Consider the following 21,651-nt stretch of genomic DNA (forward strand, 5'->3'; position numbering starts at 1 on the left):
GAGACTTGTACTCTGAATAAAGTTTATAGGAGTTATAAACTCATTGTTCTACATGCTCATTATCTGATGTCGTGAAAAAAGTCTGACTGTTGGCCCAGTCTTATTCGTTATCTAACCCGTGAAGCCGCCGGCACAGCTGCAGCTGAACTTGTTGACCTCGTCCACACACACGCCTTCATTCAGACAGGGGGAGGAGAGACACTCGTTCACCTCGGCCTCGCACAGAGAGCCTGAGACAGACGAGGGTGGAAGTCAAACACAGATAAGAACACATATTTACAGTGCAGCTAATACAACTGCACTTAACCTGTGTTAAGCCTCACCTAAAAACCCAGGCTTGCACTGACACTGGAAGTCTCCCATCCCGTCCTTACACAGGCCTCCGTTCTGGCACGGAGCGGAGTCGCACTCGTCGATGTCAACCTCACACTTTGCACCTGAAGAGAAATATCAGAGGCTCTATCAAACCATCGTCGAGCCACAGTAACAAAAGTGTTCTGTTGACATAGCAATTAAAGGATATACAGCACACAAAGCACAAATGATCCTCTTATGTTTGCATGTATGCTGCTTATGTGTAGACAGTTAAATTACCTGTGAAGCCAGGCATGCAGGTGCAGACGTATCCCGCTCCGACCTCCTCACATGTCCCTTTATTCTGACAGGGATTCAAGAAGCACTCGTGGAAAACCTGCAGGAACAGACCAGCAGAGATTCTCATATTTACGTTACAGTTTGTATGTTTTAAGACCTCTAACAGGGTCTGTTAAGTGGTGTCCCTTTAGACCAGGTAAAGACCGACCTGGCTGCTTGCTTGGTAGTCCTCGTGGACCTCCACCTCTGGAGCTGCAGTCACACTCTCCTCCTTGGGAAGAAAACTGGAGCCAAAACCTGAAAATGACACCAAGAGAAAATATGGGGAATGGAAGCAAAGCCAAGACGGAAAAACGCGGCAAGGATCTTTCCCCTCTCTACCAGACGTTTGTGATCCGTCTGAACAAAAGCCCGCGGTCTTATTGAAAACTGGCAGCGTGTCCCGACCACGGTTCATTCCCACACTTCAGCCATGCGCTGTTATTCGTTTCCATTCTGCAGCACAGCAATAAAAGTCAAAGTATTTCCATTTTCCCCGCCGATCCCGTGCTGGAAGTCCTTTTCCAAGCGGACAACACAGATCAGACACCACACAAGTGGAGTTGTCAAACTGTAGGAAAGCTGTCGCGCAGAGCGGCCGGACGCTGAACGGTTCTGACTTCGCTTGGCGTGAAATTTAACATCAGTCACTTTAACACGCCAGCTCAGCTCAGCGGTGTTAACATAAAACTCTGCGCTTCATCACCTCTTCATCGTCTTACATCAGAGTTCATTTACACTGGAGCTGCTGGTGGAACAAACTAGGATAGTTGCAATTAACACTGTTTTCTCCGTCGCTAACAACATGTCATATCACACTCGAGGTCGTGAGGTTGTACTGAATATGAGCACGTGCCAAAGATAGTCACAGCCGTGATGATATTCAGAACATCGCTCACTCTCATGATTCATTATAGAGATCTGTCTTCACTTTGAGTCCTTGTTGATTAAAAACATGTGTTTTATGTTTAAAACAATATTAACAGGCCTTGTATTTAATATGGAAACATTCAGTTAAGGCCAGGACAACTGGTGAACTCAAACTACATTTAGACACTTTGGACTAAAGGCCAGTTCAGATCGATGACTCGCAGCGAGACTGGATGCAACGACTTCCCTGACATTTGATTGTTCTAAAACTGGGCCGTTCAAGTCAAAGCAGCTCCATAGCAACGACGCAGCTGACCGTCTCCATAGCAACGACGCACTGACATACCCCACTACTTCTGCGTTAAGACTATAACCTTAGTATTAGGCCGAGGTTACATGAATTAACTAGCTGGAGTATCGTTCTAAAAGGAAATAGTGACGGTGATGTGCTCGCAATGTTAGCTGAAACACCAACAGAGAGGATCTGGAGCCGTCTTTGGCTACTGCAGCGCCAGAGACAGAGTGCCTACGCCAATTCATGCTGTTTCCTGATTGGCTGCAGTGAAATTGGGACATCGCTCCGTTCTAAAAATGCATTTGGAGACTTAATTTGGCAACTCCACACAACAGCTTCGGACGCAACTAAGCAGCTCACGCCGCTGCAATTTTCTCTGCAACATTCTAAAACCGTTTGGTCGCGTTGTGAATCATTGATCTGAAGTTAAGTTATTACATTTCTTTGTTTATAATTCGGGAAAAGGGAGCCATTATTCGTTTTAAACAAGCTATGCATTTTCCGTCATTTCAGTCGGTTGTCTAATGTCAAGTCCTTAAATAATCCCCCCTCATCCACCTTCATTTAGTCATGAATGAGACGCATTTTAAACCAAGACCACCGATCTTTATGCGAGGTGAATAGACAAATGAATTGAAACTATAATTTCAACATAACAGTAACTAAAAATTGTTTATGAAAATCTCCAGAGGTGGGTCTGTGCACCATCAGGGCGACCGAATAAAAGCCTCAAAGATGGAAGAAAATCATCTGCACGTCCGCGTTCTACAGAACAGTTTGATTCGTAGAACAACAGCAACAACAAGGATTGTATTATGAAATCAAAGCAATATCACACAATGACCTCTAGTGTTACCCTTGTGTCGGTCTCAAGGGTTGTTCAGGTCAGGGACACTTACTGGAGCAGTGCTGAATGGTGGTCGCCCCGGTAACGGTGGTGGTTCCATAGAAGGGGCAGGAGAGGCAGTAGGAGCGGCCATGTTCGGGCTGGTAGTAATCTCTGGGACACGGGTAACAGGGAACCAGGCCGGTGCGGGAGAAGTGACCTGACGAGCAGGGCTCTGCAGGAGAGGAGACCCAGACAAAGCAGAGCATGAACACTTCTGCAGCAGACATTTTTATTCTTACAGCCCAGCTCATTAAGAATGATTAATTAAAGGAGTCACACTGCATCACCTCCACACTCCTCCTCATCCACAGCTCCTCTGGTGACGGTCGAGGTTTCATCAGGACACACGAGACACTCCCTGGCCCCGAAACCGGGCTGGAAGTGACCCAGAGGGCACGACTCGCAGATCTCCAGCCCGTTCAGAGAGTGGCTGCCAGGCTTACACTGCCCTGCAGACACATCACAAGCAATAATCAGACACATAAAGGTTTGATCAGCATCTTTGTCCTTGGGTGAGTCTGAGGTTTAATGGTGTGTTACCTTTGCACTCAGAGACGCTGCGGGAGTGCAGGTAGGCCGTGGAGGTTCCCTCTGGGCAGGACTTGCACTCCAGCTGACCCTCCTGGTCCTGGAAGGAGCCGAGCCAGCAGCTCGCACACTCGTTATGTTCCAGAGAGAAGTACGTCCCCACAGGACATTGGACTGCAACAGCGCACATATTAAGAGATTTAATGGTATACATAAAACTTTTGCAGCAGGTTTTCTCAATATCCCATAAATTGTCTTGTATTTTATATGATTCTAAAAGTAAAAGGTTGTGTCGGTCCCTGAATCCCCTCGCACTCACCGCACATCCTGCCTTTGAGCATGGAGCCCGGCCTGCAGGACAGGAATGCCTTCCTGCTCTCCAGAGATTTGGGATCAGCCACGATCATCTCCGAGGACACGCTGAAACTTGACAGCGGCTGCTTGGCCAGCGTTCGCTTCAGACGGTTGGTCAGCTGCTCCAGGGTTCGCAGGAGTCTCTTCTGATTGGCCACTTCTATCGAGTCGTTCCTCGATATGGGCAGAGGGATGCTTGCTGGGAGAAGGGACAAAGTTTAACTGGACCATGTGTAATGGGTATAAAACACTTTTAAGGTTAATAAACACATCTTATATACCTGTGATGTTGAAATAGATCTGGATCTTTTGGTCTCTCGTGGGTCCGGTGATTTTCCGGTGCCTCTTGCTGCGCTGGTGCGGCTGCATGCTGCTGTCCTGCTGCCGCCTGCCGAGCTGCCGGCTGCCTGTCGCAAAGCCTGACTCAAAGTACGCGTAGTCCTGAGCGCCCTGAGGACCCCAGCTGTTGCTCCAACCGCCCGGTGCTGACAGACACAGAGCCAATGAGATGCTTGACTTAAGAAAACAGTCGGGATGTTTAGTGAGAGGGCGTTTTGTGCGTTTAGCTCTCACCAATAGAAAAGCCGTTCTCGTAGTCGTAGTTGTACTCCAAACAGTGACCCTGTGACATCACTTCCAGCTTGCAGGTGACGTCATCGCTGCTGCAAATGTTGGGGAGCTGAGTGAGGAAGAAGAAGAGGCAAAGCAGGTGTGAAAGTTGACTTATAGGAAATCTGTTTAGAGGTCTTCACAGGTCGAACTGGACCCTGAGAACAAAATGTGAGCGACCCCACACATGACGACATATAATCATAGATTTAACAGCTCCTATAGTGTGTGGAGAGCAACGATTACGCCACCACACACTCGCAGGTCGCATTCACCAACAACCAGAGTCCGACTCTCAACGCTGGAAATCTCGCAGAACTCTCGCGGTCAAACGAGACTTTAGAGCAAACAAACACGGTGGACGACGGGCAGGAAGAATTGGCGGTGATGGTTTTTGGACTTTGGAAAAAAGCAAACAAACTGTGGATGAAGTGGTGGAGAGCACAGGCTGTACATGTTACTTTATGCTCCCCGTTTGCTTTTGTCGCCATGGCTGCGGTTGTTGCGCTTCCATCTTGCGTCCCCATTGGCTACTGTTTCGTTCCACGTGACAATCCACAGACTGCATGCTCGGCTGTCATCCCCCCACACAACAGGATATCAGATCGTAAACATTGAACACGTTTAACATTTAGGAATTAAAATCTGTGCGGCCACGACGGCCTTCCGAGCAGATCGGGGAAGTAAAATCACTCTTAACATCCCTCACGCCACAGGAACATCTGGAGAGATCATCTTCAGAACCAGCAACAAATCAGCACTTTGTTTAAGATTGTCAGAGGGGGTGTGTACCCCGCTTAAGCACAGAATAAGATAAACGTTTTAATAATGGGAAATAAGGGGTCGGGTATTAATATATTTCTAAAAATGTTCGGGTCAATTTACATCTCGTTTGAATCCGTCATTTTGGACGACTAAACACGTCTAAATCAGTTTGTATGTCTGTAAATATACAGATACTCTCCTGTCCTTACCATGCCTTGCAGTTTGGTGTTGAACTCCCCAGCAAAAGACTTGACCAGGTCCACGTCGTCACAGCGAGATGCTTTGAACAGCATCTCAAAGGGCTTCAACCCGTTGTTTGCTATACGGTTCACTGAGACAGAACAGAGCTTTTATTCAGATGTTTCAATGTCACCAAAACCAATGCAGAAAGAGTCCTAAAACATTCAGGTCTTTTTGCACACACGAATACCCGCGCTGTGCTTACCTGAGCAGTCGGGTCTGTCCGCAGTGTACGGCGGCTCCCACACCCCGTTGTAGGCGCAGAAGAAGCTGTGCGCTGCGTCCTGAGTGAAGCTGTAGCCTTCCTTACAGTGAAGAGTGCAGTTGACGCCGTCCTCCTCTTCAGAGCAGACGAACTCTCCGTTCACAGGGACGTACGGCTGCTCGCAGGTCGTCCCTGAGCACACACACAGCATGAACATTATAAACACACAATATCAAGAGGTCAAATATCAACACAAATAGCCCAAAAGAGACCCAGTAAAAGGTATTTAAAAGCCTTCTCTGTACCTTGCACCGTGACAGTGAGGTTGCAGGTGCGGCTGTTCCCTGCAGCGTCAGTCGCTGTGTACTGCACCAGAGTCTCTCCCACCGGGAACTTGGAGCCTGGAGTGTGGCTGCTGGTCACTGTGAGGCGACCGCCTGAGAGACACACATCACAAAAGGGTTAGGTATACAGCACTGTGTGACTCTAAAGCAACGGCATGATAGTAATCATGTATTTTGTGCTTTTTTTTCTATACAAATGTTTATTTTTATACTTTTTTTATGTGTTTATCCTTTGCTTTTTTGTAACTGTGTGTGCAGCTTTCCAACGTAAAGCTAGCATCTTTTTGGCAGCAGTGAGGACAGCCCGAGAATCCTCACACACGCCTTTCTGTGTGGAGTTTGCATGTTCTCCCCGTGTATGCGTGGGTTCCCTCCAGGTACTCCGGCGAGCTCCGACAGTCCAAAGACATGCTCGCTAGGTTCATTAGTGACTCTAAATCGCCTGTGAATGTGAGCGTGAAAGGTTTCTCTATGTGTCAGCCGTGTGATTGCCAGGCGATCGGTCCAGGGTGTGACCCCGCCTCTCGCCCAATTACAGCTGGGATAGGCTCCGGCCCCTCCGTGACCCTGAGCAGGATAAGCGGTGTAGAAAATGGAGGGATGGATCCTCTCCCAGTCAAGCGAAAGCTCTCCAATGTATTGCTTCTAGTCCTCAGTCCATACCCGTGCATTGGAAAGGGCTTACAATGGAACTCCATATGCTTTCATGGAGAAAAATATGCTGCAAATATGGTGACAAAGATATCGTGCAATCTTATGGATATCCAGCAAGTGTAGGCGGACAGCTATCTAAAGTAAAACAGTTGTCAAATACATATTTGTTTAAAAAATGAGCTAAAACAAAGTTCACATTCTCTTCTCAACTTAAGGTACTTTTCTTGACTCGCACATGTTGCTCCAGTTACCCAGCAGAGGGCAGTCTTGGCCTGACTTCATGTTCCAGGACTAAATGAGTCACTCTGAGTAAACCATAAAGTTATGTTAAACAATGATATGTTGACACGGGAGTGATGTGTCTGGGCATCACACGGCTGCAGAAAAAATACGTCTCTTGGGTAAGGAGAGGGGAAATTTCTCCAGTCTGGTTGGCTCGAAGGTGAACAAAGTGATAGATGGAAGTTTGGGAGCGACGGCGGCGATGAGCGGGAGTGTGTGAGTGTGTGTGTTTGCACGTGCGAGAGCAGAGAAACATCTGCACCGCAAGTGTGTGACACAGAGCAGATGAAAAAGACGGTGAAAAATGAGTGACCTCTCGTCCACCTCCTCCGTTCAAACAGGTCTGACACACGTCTGGCCTGCTGCAGTCTGGTGTCTCCCCTTATATACAGTATGTGTGTGTGATTGTGTGTGTGTGTGTGTGTCTAACGAGTCTGGGCTATATTTAGCGCTGGCATCAGGGTGTGGGCCTGGAAAAACAAAACACTGACGTCGAAGCAGCGCTGGGCTGACGTCGTGTGGCCCCGGAGGAGCCGCAGCAGCCTGTTATTACAGTGTGTGTGTGTGTGTGAGTGTGTGAGACGAGTGTGTGTTTGATGGGGGTGCACCTCTGCAGACAGGTGGGGAAGGAGACTCTGGGACGTTGCGTTTGAGGCCTGTATTTATGTGAGCGTTACCGACACACACACACATATCTGACCTGCATTAGTGTTATTTGTGTGTGTGCGTGTGTGTGTGTGTGTGTGTGTGGAGTCAGAGCCAGTGAATTACACGGCTGTGGGCTGGAGCTCTTGAGGAGTCTGGTTTGTTGTCTGTCACCACAACGACTGTTTGGGTACAGCTAAGGAGACGTCTGCCAGTCTATTTGGCAGAGCGGCGCTGATGCTCCTTCGCAGCAGATCGCTCTGACCGTCTGAGCATCGACTCTGCAAGCGAGAACAAACACGAGCAGGTCGCATCTCAAATTCTCTCAAGAGTCTAGTGACCTCTGGAGCTGGTGCACTGGATACAAGTGATTCCCTGCGTGCATACTTTTCCTATTCACCACTGTAAGTGCTGCAGCTTCCCTCACACAGTGTGCACATGATGAACTTTGTCTCTCTTGCTCGTACATCTGTCGTTATTTGTGGTGCGCCTGCACAAAGGGTATGGGTGTAGAGGGCCAGAGAAGCATGCTGGCCTCCACTGATGTTGTAGGACATGCTGGTATATTTATATAAATGTTTAGACCCTCAGATTGAGTTGCCATTATTCAGCAATAGATAAGAGGTACAAATATGACTGCTACCCTTTAAAGATCACACTGCATATGTTTACTTTGGGGCTGCACGGTGGTGCAGTGGTTAATGCTGTTGCCTCACAGCTAGAACGTTCCTACCTTCGAATCCAGGTTGGGACAGAGCGGGCCTTTCTGTGGGGAGTTTGCATGTTCTCCCCATGCAGCCCACGCGGCTCCCTCCGGTACTCCACAGTCCAAAGTAGAGATAGACCGAAATGTTTTATTCAGGGCTGATACCGATTATTAGTAGTCAAGGAGGCCGATAACCGATATTTGAAGCCGATATTCATTTACAAGTGAAAATATTGGCCTCAAAATTTTGAATAAGTCCAAAACCTTTAACTTTGTTTAAACGCCTTTAAGCATATGCATCAGAGCCAAAATAACCCAATTTTAAATTGATCTCTTATCAGCCGTCGGATTAAAAAAAAAAGAAAAAGAAAAAAAAAAGGCTGATGACGATATGCGTCAATATGCCGAATATCGGCCCGGCCGATAATCGGTCTAGCCCTAGTCCAAAGACACGCTCGTTAGGTTCATTAGTGACTCTAAATTGCCCTTTGGTGTGAGCGTGAAAGGTTGTCTGTCTCTGTGTGTCAGCCCTGTGATTGACTGGTGATCAGTCCAGGGTGCCTCTCGCCTCCCTGCGACATTCAACAGGATAAGCGGTACAGATAATGGAAAATAGATGTTTACTTTGCATTTGCGGGATTATGTAGTATATTTTCGGTAATGTATGAAAGACAACCAAGCAGTTGTTGCATGCTGTCTCTGTCCATTTAAGGCAAAAACAAGAGCACATAATGTCTCACAAGCAAATGCAACATGATGCATTTTAATCTGAACATGTGAAATCGTTGTTAGACTTCTGTAGAGTTAATAAGAAACGGAGCACCACCAGGTTTAAGTCCTCAAAGACGTTTTAATGTTTATACTTTTTAATGTGCAGATGAATGCAGGACTTTTAGTTGTAACACTCAGCAGTACAGCTCTTTTAGAAATACAATACTCCCGTCCTGTCCAGCTGTGAGCTCAGATCTAAATGAATGTTCTCCCTGTGTGTGTAACACTGCAGTGACACAGTGATTAATACCCTGATCTACTTAGTGCTGAAGTCACTCTAACTAGGAAAAACAGGATTTGACAGGTGATTAAAAGACGCTTAACTCCCATATGATTCAAGTACTCTGTGTTTAACTTATTACACGAATGATTGAATGGGTGCAAAGTCTCGCAAAGAAAGAGCCTTTTTTTAATCGCAAAAACACCTGCTGCTCCGCCTGCTTCTAACGACATTAACAGACGCTAACAGCTTCATTTGTCCCTTCCTCTCTCTATCACTGTCTTCAACACAGACACACAATTACATCCCATCCCCTCACACCATACGTCCTCCGTCTCTCCCCATTATTCACACGCAAAAAAGCCCTCTCCTGACCCCCTTTTTCCAGCCGCCCAACGGAAAAGATCCTGTTTAACCATCAGCGGCGGAGGAAGAGGGCGGAGTGGAACGCAGGAGCGAGAGAGTAAACCATCCAGACATACCTGAGTTGTCGGAAAACTGCGGCACCTCCCAAACGGCCGCCGCCGAGTCTGCGTCTGAGGCCTGGACTGCGGGCGGGGACCTGCACCTGTCAATCACAGGGGGCTCCGTATCTAAGAGGGGATACAAGCGTGTTAAGAGGCAGTAAAAACAGCACATTTGTGAGCGACTGCAGTCTTTTTGTGCACAAATAATCTACAACTCCACGACTGCAGGAGATGAAGAAATTAAAGGAACAAATTGGGAGAAAAACTCGACTCTGATGTCGAAGCTGTCGAGTGTCAGAGGGCACCAGTTAAACACATGTCTCCAATAAAGAACCACCGCCATAATAACATATGGAAATGTTCACGACTACCATGCTTGAGGTTTTTCCCCCTGACTGCTGTGATTACCGAGCGGTTGACACGGGACACCCCTGTTTTTCGCTCTCTGCAGTAACCCGGTTTGGCACCTGCCGGGGGAGGGGGGGGGGGGGGGGCGGGCGGACGCCTCGATTAAATCACAGTTTTACTCTGAGTGACGGAGAAAAGCTGCAGCACGGAGGCGGCAGCAGACGGGGGAGCGAATGTTGGAGGAGCTAGCATGTGAGCTAATGTCGACTCTTTAGCCACGTTCACACTGCAGCTGATTCAAGTGTCTTTATACACACTTTTTCGCCCTTTTGTTATTATATATACTGTAACCCATGGTTACCAGTGACATTTAAGAATGTAGCTACACACCTTGCTTTCTTTCAGGATGTTTGTGGATATCGCGTTCAAATACTGTGGTTTCCACATGATTTACTTGTAGGTCTTGTGTCAGCGCTGCCATGAAACAATCAGTGTCACATCTTAAACATGTGTGTGTATTTGAGCCAACATTACCAGGGAGGAGAGTGAGACAAAAGAACAGCGTGAAAGCCAAAAAGCTGACGCGACCGTTATAAAGAAGACGCCTCGCCTCGCTCGGACGTCTTTTTTTAGCGCATTTGTAATTATTCTGCACAAGCTATTGTTTGGCAGAAAATTAGACAACTGTGAAAACTGGCACACTGGTCTTTGTGTTTCTTTACAACTATTTCTCCTCCAAACTGGGGACTATACCACATGGGTCATCTCTATTTACAGATTCTACATAGAAATGTAGACTCTGTAGGCAGGGGCGTGGGTTTTTAGCGCAGGACGTGTTCTGGTTTCCGTTTGTACAGCGCTTTTAGTCTGAGTGATATTGACCATGCAGGAAAAACTTCGAGGAGAGCAAAGGCAGGCGGAGCACAAACCGCCGTACTGACATGCCGGCTCCCGTCAGCGTCATCTGACGACGATTTAGCTTCAGAATCAGAATCAGGTTAGTGCTTACACGTACAAGGACTTTGTTTTGGTGGTTTTGGTGCAGAACAATTAACACAGAACTAGAATAAATAAGTAAAATACTTAAATGGAATAAGATAAAAATATAAAAAGCAATACGTGTAATACAAAATATGTACAACAGGTTTGAATTAATCTGCAGCAAGTTCAGCTAACAATCTGTTCCAGATCTAAAATTTTATTTTGAGACAAATTCTCTTGACGCTGTGTTCAGCAGATCAGTGTCTAGTTTTCCCGACTTCCTCGAATGCATCAGAAACGACCGATCCGACCTCCGTTAAACAGCATGTTAAAAGTAGTTTTCTTCTCCTCCTGAGGACGGACCTGACAAAGCTGCATTCTGAAGGATCTGCATCATGATGGTGAAATTCAGCAAACGTAAGACCCGTTAGTAAAAATAAAGCAAAAGAAAAACTTCTTCTTTTTCAGGTTCATCCCGCTGAAGTAAGCCAGAGTGTAGCCTCTGTGTTACTTTTTACAGTGAAACTGAGACTCAGCACAAACAGATGAACGGGAGCTCCACCGGGAGATTTAACGAACAAAAAACTGACGCTGTTTATTGTGCAGACATTTCTGTAGGGGTGAAATTAGCTTCACTTTTGATCTGAGCACACGGTCGCTTCTCAGTTTGCTAACTGGACTTTAAACGATGCAACGCACGGAAAAGGAAGTCTTGGCTGGATGTCCTGATCGCTAACCGCTGGCTAAACGCCAGACATATAAGGGTGCACCACAGTATGAGACTTTCTAATTCCATACGTAAAGCTTTTGTCTTCATTTTCATCACAAGAAAAGTTTAAAAAAAAAGCCTAAACGAGCCTCCAGAGTGACCAAAGTCTTTCACTTTCTTCCCACTTTCCTCTCCCCCACTGAAATGACTCATGCTGGAGTCCACGTGCGGCCTGCACTGATTGCGTTGATGTGATCTCCAGCAGCATGAACTCACCGACGACGGTGACAGTGAAGGAGCAGTTGGCCTGGTTCCCCGAGCGGTCGGTCGCTATGTAGGTGATGGCTTCTTTTCCGATGGGGAACAGAGCGGGGGGAGTGTAGACCGGCTTCACCTGCACCGCCACCTGGAGGACGGAGAGAGATGGGGAAATATGACACAAAAGTACTCATAATGTGGGTTGAAAAGATAGTTTGCTGTGCAGTTAACGTGTAAGCATGATAATATACTTATATAGTAGTGCTCTCAAAAGGCAAGTAAATTGGTCAGTGAGTTCAAAACCTCCTCTTCCCACCTCTTCCTTAGAGTTGTCGGAGGCCGTCGGGACGTCCCAGCTGATGTTAGCGATGCCGCGCCGCTCGTCCGTCTCTGCTACGATGTCCCCGGGGCACTGCACCCACGGCGGCTCGGCGTCTGAGGAGACGCAGAGAGTGGACAGAGAACTGCACATGTTAGAGGACGGAGAGAATCACATGAAGAACTGGACTCCGCGAAGGCTTTATCTTCATCTAGTTAATTAAATGAAAGATTCAGACGATGCAGATGTTCGCCCCGTCACATCCTGTGCGCTGACCCCAGCCCGCTGCTCGTTACCACAGAGGAGGAACACGTGTGATGTCATCTGACCCCTGACCTCTTTAATTACAAGACGTCACACGCTCATTACTTTTTATTAGTGAATCAAAAGCAAGAGTGACCCCACCGTCTTTGTTCCAAGAGGACCAAATCCCTCGGACGTTGCATCTATGTTTGTATGAATCATCCCTTATCAGCCTTCATCATCAGCCCAGCATCAATGTTGTGATAAGAAGATAAAGGTCGATGACGGCTGGGCTCACGGAAAAGAAGGGTTACCAATCAGGCTTAACATTATAACACTGATTGTCTCGTTACAATGGCTCTTGTCAGTGCGTGTCAGGCAGCAAGTGACGCTTTGTCCTCAGAGTTGATGTGTTGGAAGCAGGAAAAATGGGCAAGCATGAGGACGTGAGCGACTTTGACAAGGCCAAATTGTGCTGGATGAATGACCGGGTCAGAGCATCCTCAAAACTCAGGTCCAAGGAAGGTAAACCTGTGAACCAGCAGCAGAGTCATGGGCGGCCAAGGCTCACTGATCAGGCAGATGAGCTACTGTAGCTCAAACTGCTGAAAAAGTTAACGCTGGTTCTGATAGAAAGGTGTCAGAACACACAGTGCATCGCAGTTTGTTGCGAATGGGGCTGCGTACCCCGGTATACCGAAGAAAGTGCCTTCAATGGGCATCAGAACTGCAACACGGAGCAATGGAAGAAGGTGGCCTGGTCTGATGAGTCACGTTTTCTTTTACACTATGTGAATGGCCAGGTGGCCGGGTCGCTTACTTGGGGAAGACATGGCACCAGGATGCACTATGAGAAGAAGGCAAGCGGGATGCTTTGGGCAATGTTCTGCTGGGAAACCTGTGGTCCTGCCCTTCATGGGGATGTACCACCTGCCTAAACATTGTTGCAGACCATCCATCCATCCATTATCTCATGCTTATCCGGGTCGTGGGGGCAGAAGGCTAAGCAAGGTGACCCAGCCATCCCTCTCCCCAGCAACATTATCCAGTTCCTCCTGGGGGAATCCGAGGCGTTCCCAGGCTAGATGGGACATATAATCCCTCCAGCGAGTTCTGGGTCTGCCCCGGGATCTCCTCCCAGTTGGACGTGCCCAGAAGGAGGCATCCAAATCAGATGCCTGAACCACCTCAACTGGCTCCTTTGGATGCGAAGGCAAAGCGGCTCTATTCCGAGCTCCCCCCAGATCTCCGAGCTCCTTATCCCATCTCTAAGGCTTGTTGCAGACCAAGTTCATGGGAACAGTATTCCCAAAAGGCAGTGGCCTCTTTCAGCAGGATGATGCGCCCTGCCTCACTGCAAACATGGTTCAGGAATGGTTTGAGGAACACAACGAGTTCAAGGTGTTAACTTGGCCTCAAAATTTCCCAGATCTCAGTCCAATGGAGCATCTGTGGGATGTGCTGGACAAACAAGTCCGATCCATGGAGGCCCCACCTCGCAACTTACAGGACTTAAAGGATCTGCTGCTAACGTCTTGGTGCCAGACACCTCAGCACACCTTCACCCGTTTAATCTGGTATTGAGAAACACATAGAGCCCCTTTGTGCTTCAGTAGGCGTCCCTATGATATCTATTTCATATTACGTGCACCTATCAGGCTCATGGGAACCTCCCCAGCCAACATCAGCGTTAGAGAAAACATCTTCCTTCTCTTTCCCATCCTCCAAACAGTGTGTTGAAACAAAGTGAAAGTCTGCAGTAAATAAGAGAGGCCTGGAGCGGTTGAATCTCTCATCGATCGGCTGTGGTCGTGCCTGCTGTGTTGTGTAACAGAGCTGTTCACATCTGGACCTGATGACCCATCCGCTTAGGCATCCATCTCTGCTAAACACGAACACGCTGAGCTCTGATCGGCTGCATTCATCCTCCCAAAAACTTCTTCCTTCAGCTCCTCGTGACCCCCTCTCCCCTCCACTTTCCCATCCTGCATCCGCCCTTCCTCTCTGTTCGTTTCATCTTCCTCTCCTAAACGACAGCCCTTCCTTCATTAGCAAAACCTTCACCGCGCTCCAGGAAACGAGAGGATTGAGGACATATGAAAGGAGGCAGGCAGAGCACCACCTGTTTCACCTGCGAGGCATCTGGAGCGCTGCAGCCTCTCCTAATGATCTCCAGGCTTGGAGCGGAGGGGGGGGGAATACATGAGAGCTCGGACATGGTATGGTTTGAGTTAGTGACCTGAGTGAGAGTTATTCTCACCATTCACAAAGAGGAGAGAAAGGCAGAGAGGAGGGAAAGAGAGAATGGAAAAAGTTCTGAATCCAAGTTTCCTGCTGGTTTCTTCTTCTCTCTCCATGAATTCAGAACCTTCATGCTTTTTGAACAATCACTCTCTTTCTCAGATTAACGAGTATCATTTATTTTAGCCAAGTAAAATGAACTGTAATCCCAATTAGCTTTAATGAACTTACAAACTATGTAAGGAGGGAAACCTGGCCGGCAGGTGAAGCCAAGTAAGGCCAAAAGTAACAATGACGTCATCGGTCACAGGATTGTCTTAAGTAGTTTCTCTTATTTAAAATGAGTCTGCTGAACGTGCACATTTAGTCGTTTGATCTTGTCTGGCCATTTTGGCGCCCGAGGTGAGTTCAGAATTTGGCATGCCACTGTGCAACAGATATCCAGAAGAGAAGTGATTATTAGATTTGATATTGCGATAAAGATTGATCGAGATTACTCCAATGTGGGGCTTCGACCCCAGTAGGGGGGTGCCGGGAGATTCTCCCCCAGGTTTTCTTAATAAAAAGCTGATGCCATTTTTATGCACTCTTTATTTAAAAACTTAAAAATGTGCACCTCAACATTTATTGACTAGAGTTGGAAATAAAATCACAGCGGCCTAAAGTCCCGGGAAGATCATGGAAATCAGGCCGATGACGTCTGGAGAAGCAATAAAAGTAGCTGCACTACACCACCAGTCCAGTAGGTGGCGGTAAGAAGGCCATGCAACAAAGATGACGCCATAAAACGCAAATGATCGGGCCGGTATCATCGTTTGTGCGACACTACAGTTAGAGTGTTTCGCATTGGGGGACATTCAACTCGATCGTGCTTTATTGCATTGACTCCGTCCAGCACGCTTGCAGCTGCAGTCTTTCAAACATGGCGGGTGAAATGAACTCGACCAATGAGAAACGATCAGATCTGCAGGCCCCGTCTTAAAGTTCCTGGACCTTTGGAAAGTACTATCGCCTGAGCAGGGACTTTTCAGGGGGTAAATCAATCATTACCCCGTTACTACATTTGGACCCTTCCTGCTATGGAGGCGCTCAGAGTTCCTCAAAAGGTTCCTCATTCCTGGGGAAAGTTCCTGCCGTCGAAAAGCACCTATAGACAATCGCTACACATTTTTCTCATCATCTGCTCCTCTCTCCTCTCTCTCTTTCTCCATCACATGCTGCTGTCTCTCTTTTCCTTCTGTCTGTCTGTCTGACAGGGAGAGTGGCGGTTAATGCAAGCGGAGCAGAGAGAAAGGTTGGGAGTGAAGGTGTTAATCCTGCAGTAGGCTTGAATTTAACATCGGGGCTACATTCAAAACGCTTGAGGCTCAATATGGCCAATGCCTTGAGTCGGCCCTGGATCTTGTAGTCCAATATTATGAAGAGACTTAGCTTCATAAGATTAAAGCATGGACTTTTATTTTGAAGGTGGAGGATTGCACGTTTCTCATGTTCAGTCAGACAGCTCATGTTGAACGTAGCTTGTGTTTGGCGTCTCGGCTCCGACCTCGTCACTCCTCGCAGATTTATTTTACATGCAGACATTTGAGGAGTGATGAGGTAATATCTTAAACCCCCTGAGGTGGAGCCTGCAGGTGGATGCTGGCGTGATGGTGGGGCTGAAAGTATGAGCGCAGTGCTGGTGCAGAGCAGAGGGAGAGACGGGATATCTTGCAGCTTAAATCGGGAGGAAGTGTTTGCCAGGTGAGTGTCGTGACGACCCCTCCACCTGGCCACTGGATGTCTCTGCCTGCTGCTGCTTTGTGTTGTGTTGCAGGGGAGGTGTGTCCTGGTTGGAGGGTTCGTCAGCAGCATGAGCTGCATCTTCAGGACACCTCCATCTGACCTCCAGCTAGTTGTCATATTTCACATCCCTGTTATGATCCTATAACCAACTCACAGCTGACCCTGACCTTTGACCTTAGTACCGCAGAAGTGAACAGATTCATTTCCTTCGTACAGAACACACACACACACATTTTATTACCTGTACAAACAGCTTTCTGCACGTTAGCCGTCCAGTTCCCAGAGCCCAGGCACACGGCCTTCCTGTTCCCCTGCAGGACGTAACCCTGACGACAGGTGAGCAGGCAAGCAGAGCCGGGGGACGCCGCTCTCTTCGTGCAGGCCGGGGGCGACAGCAGGATGTTCTTCAAGGTCGTGATGGGGGGGCAGCGAACCTCTGAGGAGAGAGAGAGAGAGAGAGAGAGAGGGAGAAACCAGGAGATCAATGTGACATCTGAGGGAGTTTATTCGGCTCAATTTACATGTATTCACTATCCTTCATTTTAGGGAAGAAACAGTTTCCTGTGTTTTCACCACATGATAAAATCTCTCTTTAGACGGACGCTATTTTCAGGAGCTCTCTTTCTAAAATTGGCAGAAAAACAACAAACATTTGGTTAGAAATCCAACGACCACAGCGCTCAGGCTTTGTTTGCATGTTTTTAGGACGCAGGCTCGTGTTGCTTCTGCTCGATGATGGACGGATAACTTTCATTCCCTCCCTCCCTCACCCCTGTTTCATCGGCTTCAGCTGCAGCAGCTATAAAAGGAAGATTTCAATCAGATGAAAAAAAAAAAACTTCTCTGCATCCTCTCAGGGCGGCCGAGGCGATCCCGTTTCACCGCAGTGCAAACAAACACTAAAACAAACCACCCAGGCCTCCTCGCTGTGTTAAAGAGGTAACAACAGTTTGTGGGGGAAACGCTGAGATGACCGAGCATCAGATGGTAGTTATCGATAAAAGGGAGCGTTTTCCGGAAGCCGTCGGGTCGGGGTTTTAAAATAGAGCTCGAGCCGGTTGGTTGGAAGTGAGTCAGAGCGGCCCGGAGGTTTGCGGCTCTCACGCTGACCCGGCTGCTCTCTGCGGCGCGCATGAGAGTGTGCGACTATTTTAACTTAACTATCACTTCTGAAGTGTGTGGCTAACTGTGTGTGCGTGCGTAAATGTAGCGAGTGCAGTTTTCAGCTATGAGAAAGCAGATGTATCTCCGTGTGTATGATGTAGTGCGGCTCAGCGCGAACACATGTTCAACCACGGTGCATGTGTGAGAGCGTCTTGTGTCTGCTCACATGTTTTTACATAGAAACACAGATCGGGTGTTATTATAGAGCCATCGTTTGATATGTGATCGCTGTGTTTTAACAGCCGGACGGGGATCACTTAGCTAAAGCTGAACAGATAATGAGAGCTTATAGTGACGCTGAGGGAAGATGTGCTGCTGGAGGAGTCTATTGTGTGTGTGTGAGCGTGAGCCGGGCTCAGATGTTTGTCAGGGAAAGTAACGTACATTGAATAACCAAATAAAGAAATCTAATTTCATTCCACAGATGAGGGAAACACATGACTGCAGATGAAGACAACGAAAAGATGATTCACTCTGGGAGGAAATCAGTAAAGTGAGTTAAACTGGGATTGAACTGTGACCCAGATTTATATGAGGGCTTTTGCCAAAGTAGCCACATGTACTGTATCAATACACACATTTCATAAAGCAATATAAACGAGCTATTTACGAGTTTGAAAACAAAACGAAAGTTAACATCAGCAACAGGTTGTCTCACTCTTAACTATAAAAGTAACCTTCAAACAGGCTGCGGCCCCATTTCAATGTGTTCTTTTACTCTTGCAATGAATTGTGGGGCTTACTTTGTTATTACGCCATAATGTATCAGGCCATAAATGTCACTATGAACACAAACTTTTTAATAATGCAAGGAAGTGTTCTTCAGGGAAGTTGGCTGCGATTGGTCGAAGCACGGATTCTCCCGGAGGAGAAGCGTGTGGGTGTTTCTACAGCCAGGTCCAGCTCAACGCACAGGTGATATAGGCAGTGTCCTGGGGCACCACGTTCTGGGGAGCGCCGGCTTAAGCCTGAAACGTTTTGATTGTAGCGCAGGCTCTGGATTGTACAGCTGTTGATTGATAATGTCTGGAGTGAACGGGCGCAGACGAGTGACGTCGGGGGAGCAGGTAAACGGCGCTCCCAGAGAACGAGTCCCTGAGTTTTTTATACCTTTACGAGTATACTCTAAGCCCATACACCTCGGACGCTACATTGGTGTACATTTTTTGCTTTTGGATTAACTTTCCAGTCGGCTCAGCTAGCTAACTTGTTCTCTTGTAGCGCCGTTTATTAACACCGCAGCAACTCGTCGCCTCTCTAACGGCGTCTGCGCGCGTTCACTCCAGGCATTATCAATCAACAGCCGTACAATCCAGAGCCTACAGTCGCCCCGGGAAGGATGTTAAATATAAGCCTGTAATGAGTGCTCCGCTCGCATTAACCGTCACTCCGCCGCTCTCCGTCTCTTACTTGCTCAAACACACACTCACTGCGCACTTCTCGACACAAGTGACGAGGAGAGGAGAGATGCGTTCAGGTCCAGGTGGGAAAAACTGAAACTCTCTCTTAATAGAGGAGAGGGTAAGAAATAGGCCTCTGTCATACCTCCTCATTAACTGTTGATTTATGTTTTAGTGCATTCTGTTGTTTGTGTGACAAATGTTTACTTTTATTATTATTAAGAATTATAATATCATCACACAGTGACGTGGAAATTGGAGACTAAAGAAAAGTTAGAATCAATAAATTAGTCGTTAGATTAATCGATAAAAAATAATGGTTAGGTGCGGCGCTGAAGGAGCAAATGAAGCAAAAGCTTTCCAAGTTTCTTTCCCATCCGTAGATGGTTGAGAGAGTGACAGACTAAAGAACGAAGCCCCCCACGTCAGCATGTTTCTGAGGTTCAACAAACATCATGAGAAAGTGTTCGGAGGTGATGAAGGCTTACCCACACACCGAGGTTGGGGTCCACTCCACAGCGAGTCGTTCTGGCAGGTGAGCCTGGAGTCTCCCTCTAACCTGTAGCCTCGCTCACAGCCCGCCTGACACTCCATCCTGAAGGAAGCGCCGCCGTCGCTGCAGCGCAGGAAGCCGTGCGGGGGCCGGGAGAGCGGGGGGCAGGAGCGGACTGCGGGGTGAAAAATAAGAGATGCTGGAAAACAAACATTGTTCAAAGGAACCATGTCTTACTTTATGTTTTTTTTTTTTACCTCCTTTTGCTTGGAACATTGAAGTATTTTTTAACTGTGACGAAAGAACAAAAATCCTCTTTCATTTAAATAGTAAAAGTTTGGAAAAACAAGGAATGTGAACGAGCTCTTCTGATTTGTTTCGGCTGTTTAAACTGAGTAAAAAAAGCGACAAACACCAAAAATTTGAAACACAAAAAACTAACTTTTTGGTTAAAGTCCAACTCCAAGTATCTAGCTGTATGCTTCTGCAAGATTACCAAAATAAAAGCTCATAATTTTCGATCTGCTTAAAACGAGGTGTCACCTCCACACACAGGTACTGCACATAAATCACAAGAAGAGGAGAAAGCAGTAAATCAGCAGCAGGAATGTTCAGCACAATTATCACGCTCAGCCTATCATTTAACCCAAAATGCGAAAGCCCCTTCAAAATAAAAGACTTGTGCGTCTCTGCTCTGAGTTAACTGAGGTCTCGGGGAGGGTGTGCAGCGGGTTATTTCTTATCGCCGCCCGTAGACAGGCAGGCGGTGGAGAGGAGACCCCCTCCCTCAGGGCTTCACTAGCTGGGAGGTCCTACAGTTTGCGGCGAGACTTTGGTGTAACACATACAAGCAGACGTATGCGCACACACTCAGGAAATATATACCCAAAGCCACCGCTGTAAATCTACAACACACACCCTTGAATATTCAGTGTCTTGGTATTTCTGTGAGTCACACTGTCGCCGTCTTTCTGCTAAAACTGCAATTTAACTCATTAATCTTTTGACCCCTCCGGCTCCCTCTTCCTCTCCTTCTTTTCTTCTGCTTCTTGATCTTTGTCGCACTCGCTTTCCTCCTTCCTTACATCCTTTCCTCATATCCTTGAACTCTCTCTCCCTTTGCGACCGAGTCCTCCGCTGCCCTTCCTCTCCACATCTGTCCTGGCAGAGAGCAGCAGATTCCTCGTTCAGTCTAAACACATATGATCTCAATACGCGGCGAGAAACCTAACACACGCGCGGGCCTCCGCCTCGCAGCGAATCGCTACATCAGATCAGCTCACTCTCGATAAGTGGATTTAACGCGGTACAAACGTTTATGTAGGTTCACAGACGTTAGAAAAGAAGCAGCAGGCTGTGAGGGCTTTGATGAACGAATTATACGAGACATGTGGTGCAGAGGAACCTGCTGGGATCAATCAGGCGAGCTTGGATGTAAATGTGCAGTCACTACGAAGCCAGAAGGTAAGATAACATGTGTCTTATGTCGGAATTTAAAGCCTGTGATACAAAAGATACAAAAGCATTGTGATGCAACATGCAGCCGGTCAGAGTTCTGAGCCGACTCGCGTTCCCACAGATGAAATTCAGCTTTATCATTTGCAGATCCGTCACGGTTTTTGGGATGTCTTCATAAAAGAGTCAACAATGGAGTGATGACAGGGAATAAGAGGAGAGAGAAGGATGGGAAAAGTCCCTGAGCTGGACTGGAGCGGGGTTTATCGCGTTCATCGTCAGAGCCCTGAAACTTGTAGATGTTTGCTCGAGACAGCAGCAGAACGATAAACTGGCACTTTTACAGATATGTCCATTTACTGTTTGTATCTTATACTGTATATACCTTATATACATATGTAAAACCCCGAGGGCCATTAGGCCACAGCACTAAATCTGGACATATCCAGCATGAAAAACATTGTGCAGGGAATAACCTTTACACAAGCATTAGATCATTTTCAAAGCCTGTGTGAGGTTTTTTGCACCTTTTTGCTTCCTTCGTAACCAAAAGAAACCCCCTCCTCACACGCACGGTTAACACACGGTGTTTTATTTTGAAATCTAACATCTCCTGTCATGTCAGTTCCTGCCTTCATGTGTCTCCTGGTCCCTCGATTACCAGCACCTGTCCTCCTTACACTGGCTGGCTAATGACATAATCAGGGGCAGGTCCCTGATTATGTCATTAGCCAGCCACTTTATATACTCCTTTGTTTGCCCTCCTCAGATGCTATTC

At 47.3% G+C, this 21,651-nt stretch overlaps 1 protein-coding gene across 1 annotated transcript in view; it reads right to left on the reverse strand.

The window, feature by feature from the left end:
- Window positions 1-21,651, reverse strand: part of svep1 (sushi, von Willebrand factor type A, EGF and pentraxin domain containing 1) — a 117,078-nt gene that overhangs the window by 23,050 nt on the left and 72,377 nt on the right. The window contains exons 7-24 of the mRNA XM_069672790.1: window positions 19,414-19,593; window positions 16,603-16,797; window positions 12,090-12,208; window positions 11,792-11,921; window positions 9,493-9,603; window positions 5,694-5,825; window positions 5,389-5,580; window positions 5,153-5,274; window positions 4,143-4,248; window positions 3,851-4,054; window positions 3,535-3,768; window positions 3,228-3,389; window positions 2,975-3,136; window positions 2,698-2,859; window positions 803-891; window positions 595-691; window positions 324-437; window positions 117-230 (exon numbers count right to left, since the gene is read on the reverse strand). Coding sequence (XP_069528891.1) covers window positions 117-230; window positions 324-437; window positions 595-691; window positions 803-891; window positions 2,698-2,859; window positions 2,975-3,136; window positions 3,228-3,389; window positions 3,535-3,768; window positions 3,851-4,054; window positions 4,143-4,248; window positions 5,153-5,274; window positions 5,389-5,580; window positions 5,694-5,825; window positions 9,493-9,603; window positions 11,792-11,921; window positions 12,090-12,208; window positions 16,603-16,797; window positions 19,414-19,593 — 2,625 coding nt within the window. The remainder of the gene's footprint in view (window positions 1-116; window positions 231-323; window positions 438-594; window positions 692-802; window positions 892-2,697; window positions 2,860-2,974; window positions 3,137-3,227; window positions 3,390-3,534; window positions 3,769-3,850; window positions 4,055-4,142; window positions 4,249-5,152; window positions 5,275-5,388; window positions 5,581-5,693; window positions 5,826-9,492; window positions 9,604-11,791; window positions 11,922-12,089; window positions 12,209-16,602; window positions 16,798-19,413; window positions 19,594-21,651) is intronic.

Source organism: Semicossyphus pulcher, unplaced genomic scaffold (genome assembly GCF_022749685.1).
Source record: "Semicossyphus pulcher isolate SPU_LCO1_2020_fin unplaced genomic scaffold, fSemPul1.0.p SCAF_21, whole genome shotgun sequence".
Taxonomy (NCBI): domain Eukaryota; kingdom Metazoa; phylum Chordata; class Actinopteri; order Labriformes; family Labridae; genus Semicossyphus; species Semicossyphus pulcher.